At 42.0% G+C, this 23017-nt stretch overlaps 1 protein-coding gene and 1 long non-coding RNA gene across 3 annotated transcripts in view; one reads left to right on the top strand and one right to left on the bottom strand.

Annotated features, from left to right (window-relative positions):
- LOC142092512 (arylacetamide deacetylase-like 4) overlaps positions 1 to 23017 on the top strand; it is a 45562-nt gene that overhangs the window by 775 nt on the left and 21770 nt on the right. The window contains exon 2 of the mRNA XM_075172653.1: positions 1720 to 1835. Coding sequence (XP_075028754.1) covers positions 1833 to 1835 — 3 coding nt within the window. The 5' untranslated portion in view covers positions 1720 to 1832. The remainder of the gene's footprint in view (positions 1 to 1719; positions 1836 to 23017) is intronic.
- On the bottom strand, positions 610 to 21582 carry LOC142092514 (uncharacterized). 2 transcript variants are annotated; one of them, XR_012677109.1, is made up of 3 exons: positions 20729 to 21582; positions 1756 to 1852; positions 610 to 738 (listed from the first exon to the last, which is right to left on the bottom strand). It is a non-coding gene; the product is annotated as an uncharacterized LOC142092514 (long non-coding RNA). The 2 variants fall into 2 exon arrangements; XR_012677110.1 differs by lacking the exon at positions 610 to 738 and adding an exon at positions 1554 to 1580.

The following is a 23017-nucleotide window of genomic DNA, read 5'->3' as shown; positions in this document are numbered from 1 at the left end:
TACCTCCAGGGATGGGGACTCCACCACTTCCTGGGCAGCCTGTTCCAAGGCCTGACCACTCTTTCAGTAAAGAAATTTCTCCTAATGTCCAGCCTAAACCTCCCTTGGTGCAACTTGAGGCCATTTCCTCTCATCCTATCGCTAGTTACTTGGCAGAAGAGACCAACCCCCACCTCGCTACAACCTCCTTTCAGGGAGTTGTAGAGCGCGATGAGGGCTCCCCTCAGCCTCCTCTTCTCCAGACTAAACAGTCCCAGTTCCCTCAGCTGCTCCCCATCAGACTTGTGCTCCAGGCCCTTCACCAGCTTTGTTGCCCTCCTCTGGACACGCTCCAGCACCTCCATGTCCTTCTTGTGGTGAGGGGCCCAAAACTGAACACAGGATTCGAGGTGCGGCCTCACCAGTGCCGAGTACAGGGGCTTTTGACGTTCTTGCCTATAGGCCTTGTAATCCTTCTTGATCACTTAAAACAGGTAGCCAGACACAATCTGGATGGTCACTCTTCTTTCTTCCCAATTTGCTAATATATTTTTTTCCTCATCAAAAATAAGTCGTTACTAAATTCTGACCACAAACTCTTTCCACAGACACTAACCTTTTCCAGCACAACTTTGGCTTGCTTTCGACCTCCTCTCGATTTCGTGAATCACAAATGAAATAATGGCATTCTGTCCCCATCATCCTGATTTCCTTGGTGGTCTCCTTCAAGCATTTCTCAGTTCGACCTCACAGGATGATCTGCTGCAAGAAACTTTTGTTAGAGTCAAACTGCTTCTGCTTCAAATCTAAAATAATTAAAACATGCTTCTAACTTCAACAATTTGATGAACATCTTTGATGTGTTTTCATTGCCAGCCCTGTTGCATTGTTTCATTTAAGACTAACAATGATTTTCTATTACATCAGGATGGGACTTGAGTATCATGGTGGTAGCTGTATCCCCCTGCTGATACTCTATTTACAGGTTCTTTACAAGCAACACGGTAGCTAACACAAAAAATGAGATCTTTAGCCTAACATGATAAATATATGAAACGCTTGGCAAATTTTCTGTATCATGAAATTTCAAATCTGTCCCTGCTTTTGCTATACACACACAGAGAAAGATAAATTTATTCTAAGATCATGGACCTTCCTGTATATCTGCTATGTTATCTACTTCTTGTTCTACATTTGGAGATAGTATCTGCTCTGCAGTAAAACATATTTTTTCAGCATATCATATGTAACTATTTGCAATGCTGTTTGCAGGCTGGTGTCCTAGGTGCATTTCAAACAAGAGGTTCATCCTAATACAGACATTTAAAGTGAGAAATTTCAAGCACGAATTTATTTTGCAACTAATATATCCAACATTTCACTTGCCACTCCCATTTAACACAGTGAAAATGATACAATACTTCTTGTACAAAGTACAATTCTGAATATCACATAGCATGGATTTGATATATAATGAAGATATAACCAGTGTAACCCTATCTGTATTTCTACACCGTCATGGAGGATAGAAATAGAAATAACTTAAAAAGTTATGAGGTTCATTAACTTTCATTGTGGGGCTTTATCCAGTATGATTTCTCCTAGTGAGACAAAAATACTAGTCTCAAGTATAAGATGGTGCTTCCACCACTGTCTTTCAAATATTAATCTACAGCTAAACAGATTTAACCAAAATTTTTTTTTTCCTAGTATATAACCTTATTTTCTATTTCTTTTAAGGGTACTGGAAGGAATATAATTTCATCTCTCCATTACCTGCGACATCTATATATGAATCAGTCTATCCTTTTTGCGCTTCAAGCTAAGCCTTCTCAGCATTCATCATGTTGTGAATGGTGAGTCACTTGTCATTCTGCAAAAAATAAATTACTGAATGGAGTATGTTACTGAAATCAGCTGACTGTTCTGTGAGTCAAACAGCAAGATCCAAAAGAGAAAGAAGGAAAAGTTGCTACTGCTCACAATTGCAATTGTGAGATTGATAATGCAAAATTACTATTTAGTACTAAAAAATAAATGAGGACATTCACGTAGTCAAACGCAGGTTTACTCTGATCAGGGGACTGGGAAAATGGGCTTTGAAAATGGAAACAGCTTTGTTACTCTCAGAACGGTGCTATTTCCAAGCAGTGGCCTTATCACCTGTGATCCAGGATTACAGTTGCTTCCCATACCACTGTGTATTGAGTATGAATCTGACTGGTATATTGATTTTTTAATGGTTAAAAAAAAGCATACTTAAAGATTTAGTAATCTTTGAGTTTTCCAACAGTTGAAAGAACAGGAAAAACAAAGTCTACATTATATCACTCAATTAACTTAGTAACAGCAAAATAAACATAAAAATTCAGGACCTGTGGTATTCCCTCCCCACAACAAATCGCTTGCAGAGAGCTTTAACATACTTATTTTTAAGGACTAGTTAAGCTTATCTCATAACAGGTACTAAAACTAATCTCTGGCAGGGTCAAAGAGCTCTTCCATTGCGACTAGGCAAGGCTAGGACCTGGGTCCTCAACCATTTCTTAAATGAGTTAAATTTACAATTAATCCCATTTATAACTCATTGGCACATCTATGAACATAAACTTACATTCTCAAAATCACCACAGGTCTAACGAGTCGGTTAACTAGAAACTTCAGAGCATGTATAAATATGCCAGAGCCATTTCATGGGAAATCTTACCTCAGGGGAAGTAATTTTCAAGGAAAAAGCTGTGACCAGACTTAAAAACTGTAAGAAAGCATATGGCTAAAAATGTGGCTTGTGTATTGGCCTATCTTCAAAAGTCTCAGCACATGGCCATCAGGCTTTGGCATCTACACAAAGCTTGTGAAGCTGATGGCTATTTACTCGCTTCTGAACTCGGAGTTAGACTGGGTGATATTTCTTAGGCCTACTCTGCAGACTTGTGAGAAATTTCACAAGCTTTCAGGAAATATTTACAAAATAGTGTTCAACTATAAGCATACACACTCTCTCTTTCACAACCTACATCTCTGTGGAAAGAGGAGAAAAAAACACTGAAATGTCAACCGTAAGCATCAAGTTTGATGCCCACAGAGTTTGCATCAGTGTGAACGTCATCCTCTTAGCAGGATTGGATCAGTCAAATGCAGACACTAAAAAATGAACTGACAAGTTGAAGAGTGATGGAAGGTAGGAGAGGAAGAGGAGGGAAATAAGGTGTCAGACAAGGGGAGTAAGGCAAGAAACTGACCTCACATACCTAGCACTCTAGGGTTTCACACTGCTATTGCAAAATAAAAAGTAGATCACTCACTCTTCACTTTAATCTGTTTCAAACATTTGTACAGTCTCCTATTCCCAAGAGTGGCCACAGATGCATTGAATGTCAGGAAATATGCATGGAAGAATAGTTAAGCAAAGGACGACCTGTCAAAGGAACATCTGTCTGTGATGCAACTCTTGGACATAACATTTTTTATGCTCCAACAGTTACGTTGGGACCCTTAATATCCTACAGGCAAGTCTTGCAAGGTGACCCCATTAAAATCTGGGCCATCTGGGGAAGACAGAATTTGCTGATTATGCTGCTGACAGCATTAACTTCAGTACTGATTTTTTTTCTATGGGAAGTTTTTGTGTCCTTGGATACTGTTCACACTCAGGTGAAGGCTTCAGCCTGCGTAAGAGAAAAGCAGTAAATAAAAGACCATTCTTTTGTGAGAGGTGAAAGTTCCCTAATGACACAGTGGGAAGTGAGGTTTCCTGCCATCATTTCTGCTACTTTTTACAGATGGATAAAACTCAAAACTCAGTACAACATGTTTTTGGTCCAAATTCAAGCTTGACTGCTCCTACAAGATCATGTGAGACTTTCAATTTCTCTCTTACATCTGGCCAAATTAAATTGACACGGGCTTCCCTCTGGCCTCCTAGGATATCAGATCTTACAGAGAGACAAGAGGTATTAAACCTCACAGTTGAGGCTTCTGTTGCTCCTGAACTCTTATCTTTACAGAGGCCTTTGGCTTAGTGTTTCTGTGTAGGCAATACTTCTCTCTTCTTGCAGCAGTTTCATCAATGTTTTCCTAGGTCCTTAGTCTACTATTCCCTCCTGAGTTTTCTACAAACCTACACATCAGTCTTCTGCTCTCCTGACTTCACCTCCTTCTGCAGAATCTGCAATTTGACAATTTGCTGTTTGGCACTCGTAAGGTTGTGTTATTTGTAACATTCTCACTAAACCATTCAACTAGACAGCGTAAGAGTCAGGGATAATCATGGATGTTCTCAATGCCCCTGAACAAAAACTTTTGCTCACTGTTGAACTAATGAATGATTGTGGGCCTGGGCCTGTGTTTCGCTGATGCCCCATGAGCTCCAGTTAGCCTAAAGCTGCGCAGTTGGCACTTCACTTCCCTTTATATGCAAGCAAGCATGTAAGGAACTCTCATTTTATTCTTTGCTCAGTCAACATCAAGAAAGGCATCATTTAGCTTTATCCTGCCCTAGTTAGGATTTGAGGGCTCTGCATTTGTAAGGAGTCTAGATCTGCAGTTTAGGAAATGGTCATTTTACTAGGAAGCACAATTTTCAAAATGTAGACATGGGTCTCAGAGTCTGGTCTGTGTCCCCTTTCCTTTTAATTTTAATTCTAAATTTGCAGTAAGTATGTCCCAACTGGAGGCTAAGTCCTGGAGAGAATGACTCTTACAGACGCAGAAGTTCCTGTCTGGGACAGAGGAAAATGCAGAGCAGTAAAGGAGAAAAGACACATGGTGTTCCTTGTTACACAGCCTGTCAGGATGTTGCACAGCCACCCATTCACGGTAATTTAATGGTGGATAGAGGAATATTTAATTTGCGTTTTGGAGAAGTTCTTGGACAGACAGTTTTCCATCCTTGAAAGAATCCAGCCACTATTTCTTCTCCCCCTTCATCTCTCGTCATCCTCTCCTGCCTGCCCCTCCCTACGGCACTAGACACGCTCTCCTTTCAGAAGTTACTGACCAGAAAATTGTCGAGGGCAACAGCCCAGCGAGGCGGTTAATCCCCGCTGTGGCAGGCCCGCTCCTGGAGGCTTCCTGCCCCGTGGTTACCTCTGGGTGACCCCAGGGGTGGCAGTCAGGGAGGCAGGGGGAATGTTAAAGCAATCCCGTATGCTCCAGGCTGCTGGCCAGAGGCGATGAGAGCCCAGGCAGCAGCAGAGTAGAGGTCTTCCTACCATTGGACATATGAAAGATTTATGATGACAGAGGAACTTAACATGCCCTCCTCTTAATTAACTTTAAAATAGGTAAAGGCTGTGACATCATAGCTTAGTGCAGATTTTCTCAGGATTTATTCATGAGCAGATTTTTTGCAAAACAAACCTTATCTCTAGATCTTCTCCCCTCTGGCAAGTCACAGAACTCCTTATCTGGCTTTGGGAAAATCATTTCAGCTAGAGTGGCAGGCTCAGTAGACCCTGCATCTTCCACTCCCAGAGGACTCCTTTAACTCTGGACTTTATCTACTAATGAGACATGCCCTGAGGTCAAAGGGGAGTCAAAAGGAAGGGTTTAGCTGCTGTTGTACTAATGCAAGACTTTCTAACAGAAGCCTGCACTGGCTACTTGCCGAAAGCCCCAAACCTGACTGCAGGTTTAAATCCTGATTTTCACCATAACACAAGTGAATAAGAGTTATGCTTTTGACCACCACAAAATCAGACAAAGCCACTAATTTATATAAACTGGTCTAGATTGAAGCTGCTATCAACTGTTGTCCGAAAAGCGGATTCGTGCCCGGCGTGCAAGTAACAAATTCCACACGCTCAGGAGAGAGATTGTTTTATTCAGGCCTGGGCGCTCAGTGGACTTGCCACAAATCAAGCACACCGGGTCTAATAATTTTTTCTGCTTATATTAATAATCCTTATACATATTCTAATTTTCTCTCATACATATTCATTAACTTTCCGAGAACTAATTATAATATTACATCCTCCTAGACACATGCGCATTAGAGTCTTTGGGGGTCCTCTGGTGGTCGTTGATAGTCTTCCTCACAGTGTGCTTTAGTTGAACTCAGTCTTTACGCGTGCTCTGTTGATCCCTTGGCTTGGTTTACATAATTTTCACTTGTAACAAACTAGATTAGTCCAGTCTACCTTCCCTATCTACTCTACAAGGTTAGCTTCTCTATCAATTTACATAGAGTACAAAGTTCAAGGCTCATTTATCTACTGAATGTCCGCCTGTCTATTCATGAAGCATTCCTAACCCATCTACATCATTTCAACCAAAGAACCTCATGTCTCTTCACTGTTCCTTTCTTTCCTTATACGGTTGTTCCGTTTCCGTGGTTATTGCTCACTGGAGTCTAACAATGCTTCCAAGATACACAATTTATCTACATACCTACAAACACAACACCTGCTAGTTCCCTAACTTTTGAGCCACAAATCTTAAACGAACAGTATAAACTAATAGGTACTGTAACAAACTGTGTCCACTACATCATAATGAACTGCCTTGTTGATGAATGTGGGGTTTTTTTGGAAATGCACAGCTGTGTTTCTGGAAGCAGGCCTTCGGAATTCCATTACCACTATTTGGCCACAAGAACAGCATGTGGATTACAAGCTGTAAGAGATTTTGCTTCATGTAGAGTTCCCATGCAGTAGTATGATTTGATGTTGTTTCTCTTCTGTTAGAAGTACGAGAATGAGCTAGCAAGTGCAGCTCCTCTGGGGCGGAGGGGTGACCTGTCCCTTGTATTTCATGCGAGGGCAAGAATGGGTTGAGGCAACTTATTTTTTTAAAGACGTTCTTTATTTGCAAATAGATCAAATTAATCTTTGAGTTTTGCCCTGAAGCAATTTTGAATTTGGAGGATAAGATTTGGGAATTGTAAGGGCTTGAGTCTCCTCCTGTTGGAATTGATAGAAGAGAAATTCCCACTGATTTCAGTAGTACCAGGATTAGGTTCCTATGTTGCAAAGTTTCTTTTCCACTTGGTGGGTCAGTATTTTGCCATGTCTTGGGTATAACCTTTCTGTTCCCTACAAAATGTCTGAGGAATCCAGTTTGTAAACACATCCCAATTATACTGACTCCCTTTGAGATGGATCTTTTTTTCAATCTATAACCAACATTCTGATTATTTAGTTGCACTAACAATTTCTATGACAACATGAAATGCTGTTCTTGTAATATAATTTCAATGGTTAAGAATTTTCTATCTTTTGTTTTCCCTTTTAATTCAGTCAGGAAGAGAAACTAAAATCACTTTATAGAAGTAAGATGCTTTTCTAAATTTCTGATTTTGCAAAAATGCTGGACTAAAATAAGATAATGACAGTGCTCAAACCCATCAGCATAGCACTTCCTCTGTGTGAGCAGTAAACAAGTGTAATGGTGTCATTAGGAGCTGGCTGACCACTGATGAACTCTGGGCTGTAAAGGAGATGCAAGGTGCCAGATCACTACACACACACACTTAGACACACACGTGTGCATACATACACACACATCCTTACAGCATAGAAGGTGTCATAGAGCAATCTGCAACAGTTGCACATCATCATCTAGGGAAACAAAACCCTGAAAATGCCCTTTGATGGCTAAACATTTTGCTTTTAAAGAGGCAAACCTCTTACTTCCATAAAGCACACATTCAAATATAAACACAAAATAGACAATAGTCTTTAAGGGGCCTGGATTAAAATCAAATAACAGGCAACATAAAGAACACTCTACAACATTACACATTATCTCAAAACCCAAAATCAAACAGCTCAGTTCAGTGAGACAGGACTCCCATGTTTCCCAAGAGTCTTGGAAATGTTCTTATATCATTTCTGACAGCTCACTGTGGTCAGAGCCAGCCCCGTTCTACTACCACTTTGGAAAAGAAGTATTTGTACCAGTTGGATGTCTTTAATATTCTACTTGGAAGCATGACCTCTTCTCTTCAAGGCAGTAAGCTGAGTTTTGTCCTCACTGGTAAGGGTTTTTTTTGGGGGTAGGGCACAGGGAATTTGAGTTTGTAGTCAAACCAGGCTGCTGAAAGTGGACGACGAGCAGGATAAACCCCCCATAATTCAAGAGGATGAAGTAATGACCTGCTACGCCACCTGGACGTTCACAAGTCTATGGGGCCAGATGGGATCCACCCGAGGGTACTGAGGGAGCTGGCGGAGGAGCTTGCCGAGCCGCTCTCCATCATTTACCAGCAGCCCTGGTTAACTGGGGAAGTCCCGGACGACTGGAGGCTTGCCAATGTGACGCCAATCTATAAGAAGGGCCGGAGGGAGGATCCAGGGAACTACAGGCCGGTCAGCCTGACCTCGGTGCCAGGGAAGATCATGGAGCGATTGATTTTGAGGGCGCTCACAAGCCATGTCCAGGACAACCAGGGGATCAGGCCCAGCCAGCACGGGTTCATGGAAGGCAGGTCCTGCTTGACCAACCTGATCTCCTTCTATGACCAGGTGACCCGCCTGGTGGATGAGGGAAAGGCTGTGGATGTGGTCTACCTGGACTTCAGTAAAGCCTTTGACACTGTCTCCCACAGCATTCTCCTAGAGAAGCTGGCGGCTCACGACCTAGACAGGTACACTCTTCGCTGGGTAAAAAACTGGCTGGATGGCCGAGCCCAGAGAGTTGTGGTCAACGGAGTTAAATCCGGTTGGCGGCCGGTCACAAGCGGTGTTCCCCAGGGCTCAGTACTGGGGCCGGTCCTGTTCAATCTCTTTATCAACGATCTGGACGAGGGGATCGAGTGCTCCCTCAGTCAGTCTGCAGATGACACCAAGCTGGGCGGGAGTGTTGATCTGCTGGAGGGTGGGAAGGGTCTGCAGAGGGACCTGGACAGGCTGGATCGATGGGCCGAGGCCAACTGTATGAGGTTCAACAAGGCCAAGTGCCGGGTCCTGCACTTGGGCCACAACAACCCCAGGCAACGCTACAGGCTTGGGGAAGAGTGGCTGGAAAGCTGCCCAGAGGAAAAGGACCTGGGGGTGCTGGTCGACAGCCGGCTGAACATGAGCCGGCCGTGTGCCCAGGTGGCCAAGAAGGCCAACGGCATCCTGGCCTGTATCAGAACTAGTGTGGCCAGCAGGAGCAGGGAGGTGATCGTGCCCCTGTACTGGGCACTGGTGAGGCCGCACCTCGAATCCTGTGTTCAGTTTTGGGTCCCTCACTACAAGAAGGACATGGAGGTGCTGGAGCGTGTCCAGAGGAGGGCAACGAAGCTGGTGAAGGGCCTGGAGCACAAGTCTGATGGGGAGCAGCTGAGGGAACTGGGACTGTTTAGCCTGGAGAAGAGGAGGCTGAGGGGAGACCTCATCGTGCTCTACAACCACCTGAAAGGAGGTTGTAGTGAGGTGGGTGTTGGTCTCTTCTGCCAAGTAACTTGCGATAGGACGAGAGGAAATGGCCTCAAGTTGCACCAAGGGAGGTTTAGGTTGGACATTAGGAGAAATTTCTTTACTGAAAGAGTGGTCAGGCCTTGGAACAGGCTGCCCAGGAAGTGGTGGAGTCACCATCCCTGGAAGTATTTAAAAGACGTGTAGATGAGGCGCTTAGGGACATGGTGTAGTGGGTATGGTGGTGTTGGGTTGACGGTTGGACACGATGATCTTAGAGGTCTTTTCCAACCTGTATGATTCTATGATTCTGTGATTCTATGATTCTATGATGTTAGGATTTCCCATTCCCTCTCCAAACTACCACAGCCAAGTCTCGCCCAGCAAATGTACTGATCCCACAGACCAGGTGTCTCTGTTTACTACTAGCAAGGAGATTAAAATGACAGATCTAAGACAAACACTAATTTAATCTTCATGTAGAAAATATCTGATTTTCCACTGTTACTGTTGATCCATTCTTTTTAAGGGCACAGAAAGATGAACTGCACAGTGTCTTGACAATAACATCTTCCACTCCCATTAATTTAAGTCTAGTATATTTGAGGTTTTTCTTAAGGTCCAGCACCCAGAGTTAAAAGACTATCTAACAATTTCTGCTTTCAGTTTAAGTGGTACAAGTTTGTCCACTCCTCTGATATGAAGAAAATCTTGAAAATGTAACTTGGGTGTACCCAGTGATTCAAAGGGCAGACAGAACGAAAAAACAATTATAATTACTGAAAATATCATGCTTTTTTCGAGTGATAACTCCTGATTTCTTAACGTAGGCCTAGTTGTCTGAGTAGAGAACAGTAGAGAACTGTTGTCTTTTTTTCTTCTGCTCATAGTTCCTGTAGAATTAACTGGCTATTTCTGTGGAGTTCATCATCATCGTCTATTTGTCCTAGTTCTTTTCTTGGAAGAATTGTCATAATAGTTTCATACCTCTCAGGTTACTGTAAGGCTAAGTTCCTGGTCTTGGCTGTGGTAGTATGATGTAAAATCAGCTAGTTCTTGATGTACTAACTTTGTGTATGTTCTCTTTGAATGTTGCTGATCTGTTTGAGGAATGTAATTCAGAGTCTATTCAGAGTTTTCTAAGTTCCTCCTTCATATTTTTAGTGTCCACTGCATAGTATCACTCTATCAAGACAGGTTTCCACAGCAGGGTAAAAAGAAAAATAATTAAAAAAACCCACTTTGATTCCTTCTAAACTTTTTAGTTAGAATGCTTAGAAATGTATGGAGGGCTTATGGTCACTCTTAAAGCAAATTGCTGTGCCAGACTAATTAGACATTTGCTCAACAGCATTTTAATTCGTTTTATAATGCAGTAAAAACTACCTATATATACCAGTTCTTCAGATGGATATAGTTCTACAAATCTGAGACAACTTTTTCCTAGCCAGTGCTAGACTCATGACATAATTGCAACAGAAATACACAGCAGCACATTTACAAGTCACTGTAGGTGATGAAACCATGCAAATAAAGAAGGGATGAACCACTTCAGATAAGTAAGGTGAAACATCAAAGACCAAAGCCATCTTGTCAGCCAAATTCAGAAAAGCAGCCTTTTTCCTTTCTTTGGTACAAATAAGACTAAGATCAGAGAATCACAGAGTGGTTGAGGCTGGACGGGACCTCTGAACGTCATCTGGTCCAACCCCCCTGCTCAAGATCATATACCTAGTCTACTGCTTTGACCAGGTCAACACCCATTTTGAATCTCACTGCCTCCTCTTCAAGCTTTCCAGACCTAAGCTTCTGTATTAACTTTCAAGGCCGCTATCCCCATGTTACTGATCACCTTTCATTTGGCATCAGAGCTCCTATTGCAGCCTTCACCTCCCAGCATTAATTTTTCAAACAACCGTTGTGTTTTCTACCACACTGTCTGCACCTCTGTAAACATTCCTCTCTTTATTGTTGCTCTTCAAATCCCACCTTAAAACCTCCATTGCTGTGCTGCCTTTCCAAAACCTTAAAAATGGCTAAGTGAGTGGTGCTGAAATCACTTGCTTTACAATCCCCATTAGTACAGACTTCTGTGTTTGTATTCAGCTGTTGCCTTTTGTTTTATATCTACATTGTAAACCCTGAGGTAGGCATGTCTTTTTCTGTTGTCCTTATACAGCACATTAGGTAACTTTATGCTAAATTATTCCTGGTGCATGAGTGGGTTTCTGAGGCACTACAACAACATTAATATATAACCTCATCTTTAAAACTTACCTCAAGATTTCTTACAGCATTGACGCAGTCCTTCTATTTTGTGGGAAGCCTCATTTAACTGTCTTGATGCCAGTCCTTAAGCGTTTTAAAAAGTGCTGGATTTTGGTGTGCCAACACAGCATGGTCTCACTGGGACAGTATTTTCACATGACATCACTGTATCCTGATGTGAAATGACAAACCTCTTACTCTGCAAGTTCCACTTCTTGTTAACATTATTTATTCTCTTTACAACATACTTAGTAACAAAAGATAGGTATGTTCTAAATTATAAGCTAAAATAGCTCCAGCCAGAATGCTGCTTCACAGACATCAACAGATCCAATATCTGATAAATTCTGGCCATGCTTGCCAACCAGAGACACTTATTCAGCATGTTATTCAAACTACTGGCCTTGGCACTAGCACACATAACAGGCTTAATGCCATCTAAGCCGGGGACTTGAAACAAGGGTTCTTCTGCCCATCCTTAAATTCAGTCAACAAGGAGGGGAGCTGCTAACAGGAAGCCATTAAATAAAGTGGCTGTCAGTATACAATCTTTATAGAAGGAAAGCCTTTCTAGAGACCATAAAGTGACTCAATAAAATCTATTCTCTCCTAGTTTACCAAAAGTTCCAAATTAATATATTATTTTGCATGACACGGAAAAACATTCACTCCCCAATTCTTTCACGTACTTCTGGTTACTGGTAAGTTATGACATGCTGTCATAGTTCACTGTAAGATTAAGTGCTTAGATTTAAATAAGATTGAAGTAACCATCATTAAAAATATGCCTGAAACTGTTCAGTTCCTATGTGGTTTTTTTTTTCAACCACACACACAACAAGAGAGATTAATTACCTAGAACCTGATATTTGCACTATGGGTAAATATTCTCATTATACTAAAATATCTACAACATAGAAAATGCAAAATTTCCTTTTAGATTACATTATCTTTTTCACTTTGAGACATGTCAGATTGCCTTTTCAAAATGGCTAGTTACTTATTTGCATTGCTAAATTACTACAGAGAAATCCATTAGATACACGGACTATATGTCATTTTGATATCTCCACAGGGTTTAAAAAGCATTCAGTAGGTGGACAGATGCTTTCTTGACAACATTGTCTTAGTACTGGAATCTAAAAATATATATGTAAATTTTATACTGAGCCTTTTTAAAATTATTACACACCAGACCAACTCAACATCTGTTTGTGCAGTACATTTGCATACTGCATTTGCATTGGGTAAAGTACATCAGAACTGTGTCCATTTCTTTTATAAACATCATTTTAAAGGCTTTATGATTTCATTATGTTAGATTATAGTGCCTATTAAAAACAAGTACATGGTGATTAATCATATTCTGTGGAAAACCAGTTCCTCTCAGCTCTGAAATTAAGTAATTTTAAATCAGCTCTTTTCCTTATATCAGAACTAATCTCCTCTGGGGTGGCCAGATCAGGTCTATTCATGTTCTGAACTCAAGAGTGAATTGCAAGATACATATCAGAAATCAGTTATTACTTGCAGAATACAAGTGTCTTCTTGATGACTGGCCCAGCCACAGTGGATTTAAAAACTGACAGACAGCAAGCAGAAGGACTTACTGAGTTTACTTCAGGTACGCTACCTCATCCCTTCCCCACTCCTCCAGCACATTATCAGAAATTATACGCCTTTGTACATGACAAAAGAAATGTGTTCAGTTTTGGAACACTACAGCCCATCTGGATGGAACTCCGTGGCAGATTAAAATTCCCGTGCGTTAAGAATTTAATGCCAGGTTCTTCTTCAGGCAAGAGCTAACTCTCAAATAGAGTTTAGTAAGAGTATTCTACAGGTTCTGAAAATGAAATCAGAGATGAAAGTTTGAGAATGACCAATATTTTAAAAGACATTTTAGATTAAGAACTCTTACTGAAATCCATGTGAGATACTAATAGTTTTTGTCCTACACCTTAAAAAAGGTCACAGCTCTGAATCACCTTTAGCATCAGTCTCAGTATTTCGCCCTCACTTCAGGAGATTAGTATCAATAGTATTAGTGTGACAGCTCTAGTCACAATGCAGTTAATCTTTTATCATATAGCATCAGTAGATGTTATAAAGAAGTTTTTAAAAGGTATGTACTAATTCATACAAACCTGGACAGTAATATGTCAACGTGATTCATAAAGACCAAAGTGAAATATTCATAGAACTACAGATGCAGTTTGTGTAGATAATGTAGGAGGAGCATGCCATTGTAGAAACTCATTTCAAAACTTGCCAAATTTTCCATTACTGGGAATAGAAGGCTAAATTCTAAGACCTGACACCACTTTTTACATAACCTCTCTGTGATACTCTCATCCCAAACTGAATTTATAGCCTAAAAATCTCACTCAGCTAAAACTCTCCAATTATACAAGGCTCTCAAACACCTGCAATTCCTCTGAGGTTTTCAGTTCTGTTGAATTCAGTGGAACACTGAGGGAAACCGTCTCCAGGTTTCAGCAGCAGTGCAGGCTTGCACAGCTCTCAGCCCTTCCTTGGTGCTCCTTCCTCCACTGACTTCTTAGTACCATCCCAATTGTAACTGAACTGGAAGAGACAGCACACTCAAACGACAAGGTATCTTCCTAAATGAAGACATTAAGATCTGACTTTGAAAATATTGTGAAAGTAATGACAGAAAGAACAGCTGAGATTTCGGGGGGAGGGGGGTGTTTCTAGCCTGAACAAAATCAGGAGTGATATAAGCAAAATACAAACCAAAATAACAACAAAAAAATCTCTGATCATAAGCAAAAGTTTTCAAGTAGTGCCTTCAGGATCTTTGTTCACTATCCCAAAATAATCACTCTATTGTTGTGTTTGTGGCATTCTACAGCTGCCCATCACGTTGCCATCCTGTTAAAACTACCTTGCAGACTTGCAGACATACTTGTCTAGACTCCAGTGCTGACAGAGCGAGGTCATGGCTATCAAGCCGTACATTCCATGCAAGAGCGAAGTTTCCATTTCTTGTTTTTGTTGGTGATACTAGCTCCTTGCCATCTAGTAAGGGCTGCTGTCTGTCCTGATATTCCAGACTGCTTACCTTATCTGCTGCACAAGCATGCAAACCCTTTGAGTCGCATAGTCTCCTGCAGTACAGGAAGTGAATGTCCAAAGGACAAAATAGTGAAAGGAGAGATCTATCAGTGTCTTTACGAGGTTATTTCTTGCACAGTGATGAATGTGGTTAACAGGAATTGTTCAATTTTTCTCTGCAGTACTGACACACTGACACAAGGCCAGGACTGCCCCTAACCCATTTGGTACTTTGGAGACATCTCTCATGCTGAAACACCCCTGATTCCCTAGAAGCCCTCTGTTCATTCATCAATAGCTACAGTTACCAAAAAGGCAAACATATCACAGTTGCGAGGCGGGGGAAGCAAAACAGGAGGACAAAATATACATACTTTGAAAGAAACTGAGATCACAGAAATTATCACAAAGGAATAACAGAAAAGCACTGCTGTATAAGATCCCTTGTAGATATGCTACTGAAGATCCATACTGCTGATTTCTGAGCCCACAGCCCTCAGTGTAAATAAAGAAACTAATGAAAATCAATGGCTTTTGCCCAGTCTCCCAACAGGAAAGGCCTAAGAAACTCTTCCAAAGTCATTGTCAGATAACCTTGAATACTAAAATACATACTAGCATTAGGGAATCTGTTTCTATCATATAATTATATCTTTTTCAGTTACTTTTATTAGGTTTTGGTGACATTTAATAATCCAGAATGCCTAAGAACCAAGCATCTCTTTCCTGTTCAGTCAGACCTCAGATTAAATAATCTGTGAACAGAGTTAAAATTACAAGGAAAATTTTTAGACATCAAGGAAATGCCCTAAAAGAAAACCTAACAAAGAGCAAGACATAAAAATGACATACAAAAGACATACGAATCAAAACTTCATCACTGGAGATCATAAAAACCAGGGCTGACAACTTTCTGGCAAGGGCACTAGAATAGAAAATGCTGTCGGAAAAGCAAGTGGCTTAGAGGAAACCAGATGCATTTTCCAACTCTAACCACCAGTGAATGAACACATTCAGCCCCTACATCCCCCTGACTACTCACATCTGTAGAGGGCTGTTCTTCCACACAAGAAATACTGTTCAAAGGGGCCAGTCTTCCCAATATTAACTCGATTATACAGTGTATTCTTTGCAAAAGAATTAGGCTTTGGAAGTGGATTTTTATTTCATAGGCATTAAATCATAAACTCATAAAAATATCTCCTTCTCCCTTTTCATTAACACAGATATACTCTGCCGTTTTGGCTAACCACAGAATATCAAAAGCTAAGAGCCTTAACAAAGCTACCAATGTGTGAGACTGAGGCAGAGGTGATACTCTATTGGTCAAATACTTTTAAGGTGTAGTAAAAATTCGCAAGAGTTAAAGCCAACAATAGGGAAAATTATGAATTTTGCAAGCAACTGGAACTGAAAAGCAAAAAAGTACGTTTCTCCAGCAATCCAGCAGCAGCAAAGTAACCCCCCAGCCAGCACTTCTGAATCTGGACGTATCTCTGGGGAACAGCATGAAAGTTGAATTACAATACTTGAGTACTTCCAGAGAAAATTCAATGCTATTCATCCATCATAACAACACTAACATGTCCCATATCATCTGTAAACCACTCTTTCTCTGCATACAGCAAATTTACATGCTTTTGTTTTTTTTCAGAAGTGCTACAGGAAGCATTTAAAAAACAATGCCTCCCACAACCACGTAGTTTTTGAAAACTTCTACCTGAAAGTAAAAACAGAGTGTGGATCCTTTGACCTCTTAGTACACACCTGAACAGGGATGATCTAATGATTAAAGTCTCTCTTTGCCTAAAAATCGCTGGTAGTCTTAACTGAAAAAACTAGAAGATACACACTTCTATAACTGAAAATACAACTGACATCACTTTGCCCCTTACTGGCCATTTCATCAGAGGCCAATGAACAACCATGAGAAACGAAACATCACCTTAGAAGGAAATGTCTCCTAGACATTTATCTGTCCAAGCCATATTTGAGGCACCAATGGCAGAGCAATGGACTTAAAAGAATGGCGGTAGAGAATGGGAATCAGGATGGATTTACATGATCATGCCCAAGAGACTTCCATTCTGTTGGATTGAGAATTTCAGACTCCATGCTCTTCTATCAAGCAGAAGACACTGTATTTCCATTTGCATAAGCCCTTTCTTGATTTATTTCTTGCCATCTTCATAGCTTTAAATGCAACATCAAATTTTACAGTAAAAAAGTTGCAGATGTGACAATTCGTAATCTTAGTGAGATACAACAGTTGTCATCTTAGCTGAAAACTGCTCAGATACATCTCATTTGTGATTAACAAAACCAGCCTCTGAAAATAAAGATAGAGTATAAGATGAAATCTTACATAATAATGCAGTCTGATTATCAGAGGAAATTTTATATGCTAACAGTCTCAACTGACCTACCTTTCAGAAGATCCTAGTCTCAAAAATATGGTTATATATCGCCGCTTATCTCCAAATGTCCGCCAGTATGTCTTTGTGCGCGAGCGCTGTCATGACTTTTTCAGGATATACTGCACACCCACTATTAGAATCTCAATCTGTATGTTACTGTTTCCGTTCACCTCTATATAACATTGTGCTTGGCCTCAGAATTTCACACCTTTGGTGGAAGTGTTTTTCTAAACTTGGAATATTGTGACTACACCATCTGATAATCAGAATCGTTATAAATTATTAATTATGATCAATAATTCAAGCTTTGCATATAATTGTAAAACAGTTCACTGCGTAAGAAGACAACAGAAAAATAGAATAGATAATTTTCACAAGCCTTATTGAAATACGACTTGCTAGCCACTTCAAGTCTTTTTTGTTTCTTTTTGATTGTCTAAGACAAAACATAAAATCAAAGAGTAGTGCCAAACAGAGGTCTTGCATTCTACATGGAGACTGCGTTAAATTTAGAAAGTTAGGGGTGAGCACAAAAGGCAGGAAAGAAATGAAATCTCAGAGCAAAGGGAATGGAAATTACCACATCTAGGTAAAATTGTCATTAAAGACGTTAAGGAAGAAAAGGACAAACCTAATTCAGTGTTGCACGGAAAATGTGCCACTACCAAAGGCAGAAAGACAGCACCACTACCAGAGAGGATCAAAACTTGCTGAGTCCCATATTTGACTTACTGGATAGCCATGATATAACTGAAAGGAGAATCTAATTCAAATGCAGTAAAAGCAAAAACTGAAACACCTTGATGACAGACATTAAAAAAACCTGTAAGGCAAAAACCCCCAAAGTTCTAAACAATAACTAGCAACAACACAGCATATCACAACATAATATGAGACAAGTACAAAGGTTCCCAACAATTATTCTCATTTATTCTTTCCTTCTAAGATACATAGAGATTTTATAGGTAAAACATACAAATGAACTACAGTCTATATCTGTTTACAGTAATTTCATCCTCAGCTCTCTATCTTAAATAGCTCCCTCTCCTTTTGGCCCATGTCACCTGGTTCGTTAGGACTGACTGACATTGTTCAGCTTCTAGCTGAACTGCAGCTAAGCAGCTCTTGAATTAGCTGTAGAAGTAATGTGGTACTTTAATACCAGAGCTTAGCATAGCAACCAGCCGGACTAAATAAATAAATAATGAAGCATGGTGTTCTAACAGATAATATAAATATAAGTAACAGATAATATAAATATGAGTGGTGTTCCCCAGGGCTCAGTACTGGGGCCGGTCCTGTTCAATCTCTTTATCAACGATCTGGACGAGGGGATCGAGTGCTCCCTCAGTCAGTCTGCAGATGACACCAAGCTGGGCGGGAGTGTTGATCTGCTGGGGGTGGGAAGGCTCTGCAGAGGGACCTGGACAGGCTGGATCGATGGGCCCAGGCCAATGTATGAGGTTCAACAAGGCCAAGTGCCAGGTCCTGCACTTGGGCCACAACAACCCCAGGCAACGCTACAGGCTTGGGGAAGAGTGGCTGGAAAGCTGCCCAGAGGAAAAGGACCTGGGGGTGCTGGTTGACAGCCGGCTGAACATGAGCCGGCCGTGTGCCCAGGTGGCCAAGAAGGCCAACGGCATCCTGGCCTGTATCAGAACTAGTGTGGCCAGCAGGAGCAGGGAGGTGATCGTGCCCCTGTACTGGGCACTGGTGAGGCCGCACCTCAAATCCTGTGTTCAGTTTTGGGCCCCTCACTACAAGAAGGACATGGAGGTGCTGGAGCGTGTCCAGAGGAGGGCAACGAAGCTGGTGAAGGGCCTGGAGCACAAGTCTGATGGGGAGCGGCTGGGGGAACTGGGGGTGTTCAGCCTGGAGAAGAGGAGATGAGGGGAGACCTCATCGCTCTACAACTACCTGAAAGGAGGTTGTAGTGAGGTGGGTGTTGGTCTCTTCTGCCAAGTAACTTGCAATAGGACGAGAGGAAATGGCCTCAAGTTGCACCAAGGGAGGTTTAGGCTGGACATTAGGAGAAATTTCTTTACTGAAAGAGTGGTCAGGCCTTGGAACAGGCTGCCCAGAGAAGTGGTGGAGTCACCATCCCTGGAGGTATTTAAAAGACGTGTAGATGAGGCCCTTAGGGACATGGTGTAGTGGGTATGGTGGTGTTGGGTTGACGGTTGGACTCGATGATCTTAGAGGTCTTTTCCAACCTGTATGATTCTATGATTCTATGATAAATACACTTTCAGCAAATTGCTTGGGTCCAAAGGTCAGTCAACTTGTTTGTTCTGTCTCCAAGAATCTGTAAATCTCAACATGATGTTTAAACACAAGCATATCCAAACATCAAAGTTCAAGGGTGACATATTTTACACCTCAAAGTTGTATGCCAGAATAGCTCTATACCACACTTAGAAAACTGTAGTTCATGTGTAAGGAAGTGATAAAACACTATCCCAAGCTAAATGCAAATTTTTCTTTAAATATCCTATCATTCTGTATTTTTCTTCTTCTTTATTCTCTGTTTATTCTCATTCATCCTCTCTCATGCAGAGAAGTGAGCTGTCCCATTTCACAATTCCTCCCTTTCATTCCCCATAAAGGGGGAGATGGAACTTTAAATCTCAAGCCATTTCAGGGTGTGTGTGGTTTTTGTATTCCTGATTGATTCACACATATGAGACATCTGTACTTACGAAAACACAAAGTTTCAAGGTAAACCACCAGTTCCTGAGCTAGAGAATGGACACACCAGCTACACTGGCATTTCTAGGCTATTGTGCAGACAGACCAATCTCAGCCTCTCTCCCTCTTTCCTAAAGGAAGCATGCAGTCTCACAGCTCCTACTCATGTGCTTTTCTTCCTTGCTGGGGTCCCATTCATCTTACCTTTGAACAGCTCTGGGCTGGCAAAAAGCAAAATACAAGGGACTTCAGAAAGCACAAGAAATGAATTTTGCAAATGGAAAACCATTGGGGTGAAACTGAACTCTTCTCCCCACTTTCCCGAGAGAATGCACTATTAGGACGAGAGCCAGAGCCCTCCTGCACACACCATTTGCCCCTTCCGAGTCAAGCCCCTCTCCTCTGGGGTGACACGCGTGGCAGCGGCAGCCTGGCTGTGCCTAAGGAGAGCTAAAGATGTGCTCAGCCTGAAAGGCTGGAGCCGGCAGCCAGCTGCCCCCCTCTCTGTTTGTACACAGTCCCAGCAAACCAGGACTGCCAGGAAGCAGCCTAGTAAACAGAAATGCAAGTGAGCACTAGCTTCACGCCTGGGAATCACATAGCTCTCCTCTCCCTGCCTCAGGAAACCTAGGCTGGAGCAAAAACCTCTGTTTGTCAGCAGAGGAGAATTCACGAGGAGGCCCCTTTCTCACCTTCACATTTTCTTAGGTGAGATGGGGAGAGACAGGCTGCAGGGAAGGAGTGGGCAACTTCTGAAATGTAAGTCAGCGTAACGGCTCAGCACACCAGGGTTTTGCAAAATTAGTGCCCCTTCTCCTCTCTCACCTTTTCAAAGTGATCCCATCAATCCCACCTGAGGCTGAGGGAAAAGGCTTTTAAGTCTCTGAGTCGGAGGACTCCCGAGCAGAGCAGCAGGTGGGAGCTTCCTCCCCCCCTCCCCTTCATGCCGATGCTCACCTTTATGGCTCCTCATTTCGCAAACTCCCTGGCCAGATGGCGGCCGATGCCTCTGCCCCCTCCGGTGATGAGCATTCTCCCCAGACAAGTCTCGGAGCTTGGGCGGCAGCACCATGCACACGGCAGCTTTCACCACCAAATAAACCATCTGCACGGGGAAAAGCAGCAAAGTGCCCAGCCACTTCCAAATCATCCTCTTGTTCCAGGCAAGTCAGGAAGGCAAAATTCTCTTCCAACCCTTCACAAAACCAAGGTAACAGGGAAAGAAAACCAATACCCTTTATGCACCCCCAGATGGGTGACAAGTCTTCAACCCCCTTCCAAAATTTGGGGGCAAGAGATTCTTGGACTGGAAAAATCCTTCTCTGCCCCTAGAAGAATTGGGGTAGGAGTAAAATAGTGCAGAAGACCAAATCACACCCCTGTTTCTTGATCGGTGTCCTCTGGGATTGTCACATGCAGGCAAAACGGTTTCCTTGCTTTTTAACTGAAAGACAGGGGTTTTTAAATTAAAAGAGAGAGAGAAAAAAGTAAAATTAAAAGTAACCACACATCCCTCTGCTTCAAAGACCGACAAAAAGATTCAGTATCCAAATGGAAGGTTTTTATACTTGGAAAAATAAAAGAAAGCAGCCTACGTCTCCAAATTTCAGCCTGCAGTGCCTTCCAGGCAGCTCATTTATCTTCTTAGAATCAGGAAATTGCTTAAATAAGACAGAATTGCCAGGACCTTCTTTCTAAGAAAGGCTCTATTCAGGGTAAGGTTGTTGTTTTTGTTTTAGTATCTATAAATATCTATAGACGTTCTGTCCTGAGCCGGTTGCAAAGGTTGAGTGGATAACCGCCTCTCTCTGCCCCCTCTCCTGTTTTTTTCACTCGAAGTATCTGCGATCACAGAGCAGGAATTATGCCGTACAGTATTTCAGCTCTGGCTCTCACTCATTTCTCCCTGTTGCTCTCTCTGCCTATCACAGCCGCAGCGTTTTTATACGCCATTTATATGCCATTTTATAGGCCATTAAGCCTGATTGACAGTTAAAGTGTTGGGGAGATTTCACTACTGTTTCTGTGAGTGGCTGGCTTTGCTCTCCCCTCCCCCAGAGCTATCTTGGAGCCACTGCACATAAACTCACGCATGCAGGCAGGCTGAGGCGTACGCTCGCTTCTGAGCTCCAGCGTGCAAGTCGGGGCTTGCTGCATGCCACGTTGGGCTTGCAGCTGTAACTGAAGTACACTGTAACCGAGCCAGGCAACCCCTGCCTCCTCCCTAAGGGACCCACACCAGAAAGAAGGTGCTGTGGTCTGACTTGAGCCCAGGAAAAAGCAGTTCCAGGAACAGTCAGGGTTAAGGCTGAGTTCAAGGGAGCCATCTCTGCCTCACGGAGCTCTGGCAGAGAACTGCTTGCTCAAGATAAGCTGGTGTGGACGGAAAAACTTCTTTCCGCCCTAGACTGCCAGGCTGAATCCAGCCTAGGCTGATAATGATCAAAAGCTATTACCATTGGACCAATGTCTTTATGGACAGCATGACAACTCATGGATTTTCCAAGCTAGAAGATGCTTGCATTGCTGAAAACTGGTGATTTAGTAGCAGGGCAATAAAAAAGGCAGGCTCTGAATGAAGGAGGGAGACTCACTTTCTCACAACAAAGGGTGGTTTTTTTCTCTCCTTTTCCAAGACTTTTTTGTCCAGTTATGAGGGCATAGTTGCAACACAAGAAGGTCTCCATAGCACTTTAAACAATGTTGTAACAGGAGAAAGGGCAAAGTGTATTGCACCTAAGTCCCCCAGCTTGGTTGTTTGCACCGTTAAGCATTAGGCAGGTAAGTTATGTTTTCAATTGTACTGATTAAGCATTTCTGAGGAGGATCTAACTGCACATTTGAACTGAGAGCTGTTCATGCACAGTTAGTAGTTGTGGCAGCAGTCAGAAATAACCTAATATGCAAACCTTTGAGGATGTCAAAAGATGCTCGAGGATGTCAAACCTCACATTGCTGTCTTCACAGATGAGCTGGAAAGAACTTTGTTTTTATGACCGCATACATTATTAAGAATGTGCCAAAATGAATCCAATCCCACATTAATTCAGGAGGTCTGGATCTATATCCACTCTCCTGGGAAGCCATCTAGTAGTAAAAACTGGAATTACTGAAAAATGACAGATTTGAAAGACATTCTCAAACTTCTTTACATCCATAGCTACTAAAGCACTGCAGCAATGGAAGTGTATGAGTCTAAGCATCTATATATAGGTAGCCAAGTAATATTACACAACCAATAGAAGT

This window comes from Calonectris borealis, chromosome 23 (genome assembly GCF_964195595.1).
Source record: "Calonectris borealis chromosome 23, bCalBor7.hap1.2, whole genome shotgun sequence".
NCBI lineage: Eukaryota > Metazoa > Chordata > Aves > Procellariiformes > Procellariidae > Calonectris > Calonectris borealis.
This window is presented reverse-complemented; position numbering and strand designations above follow the sequence as displayed.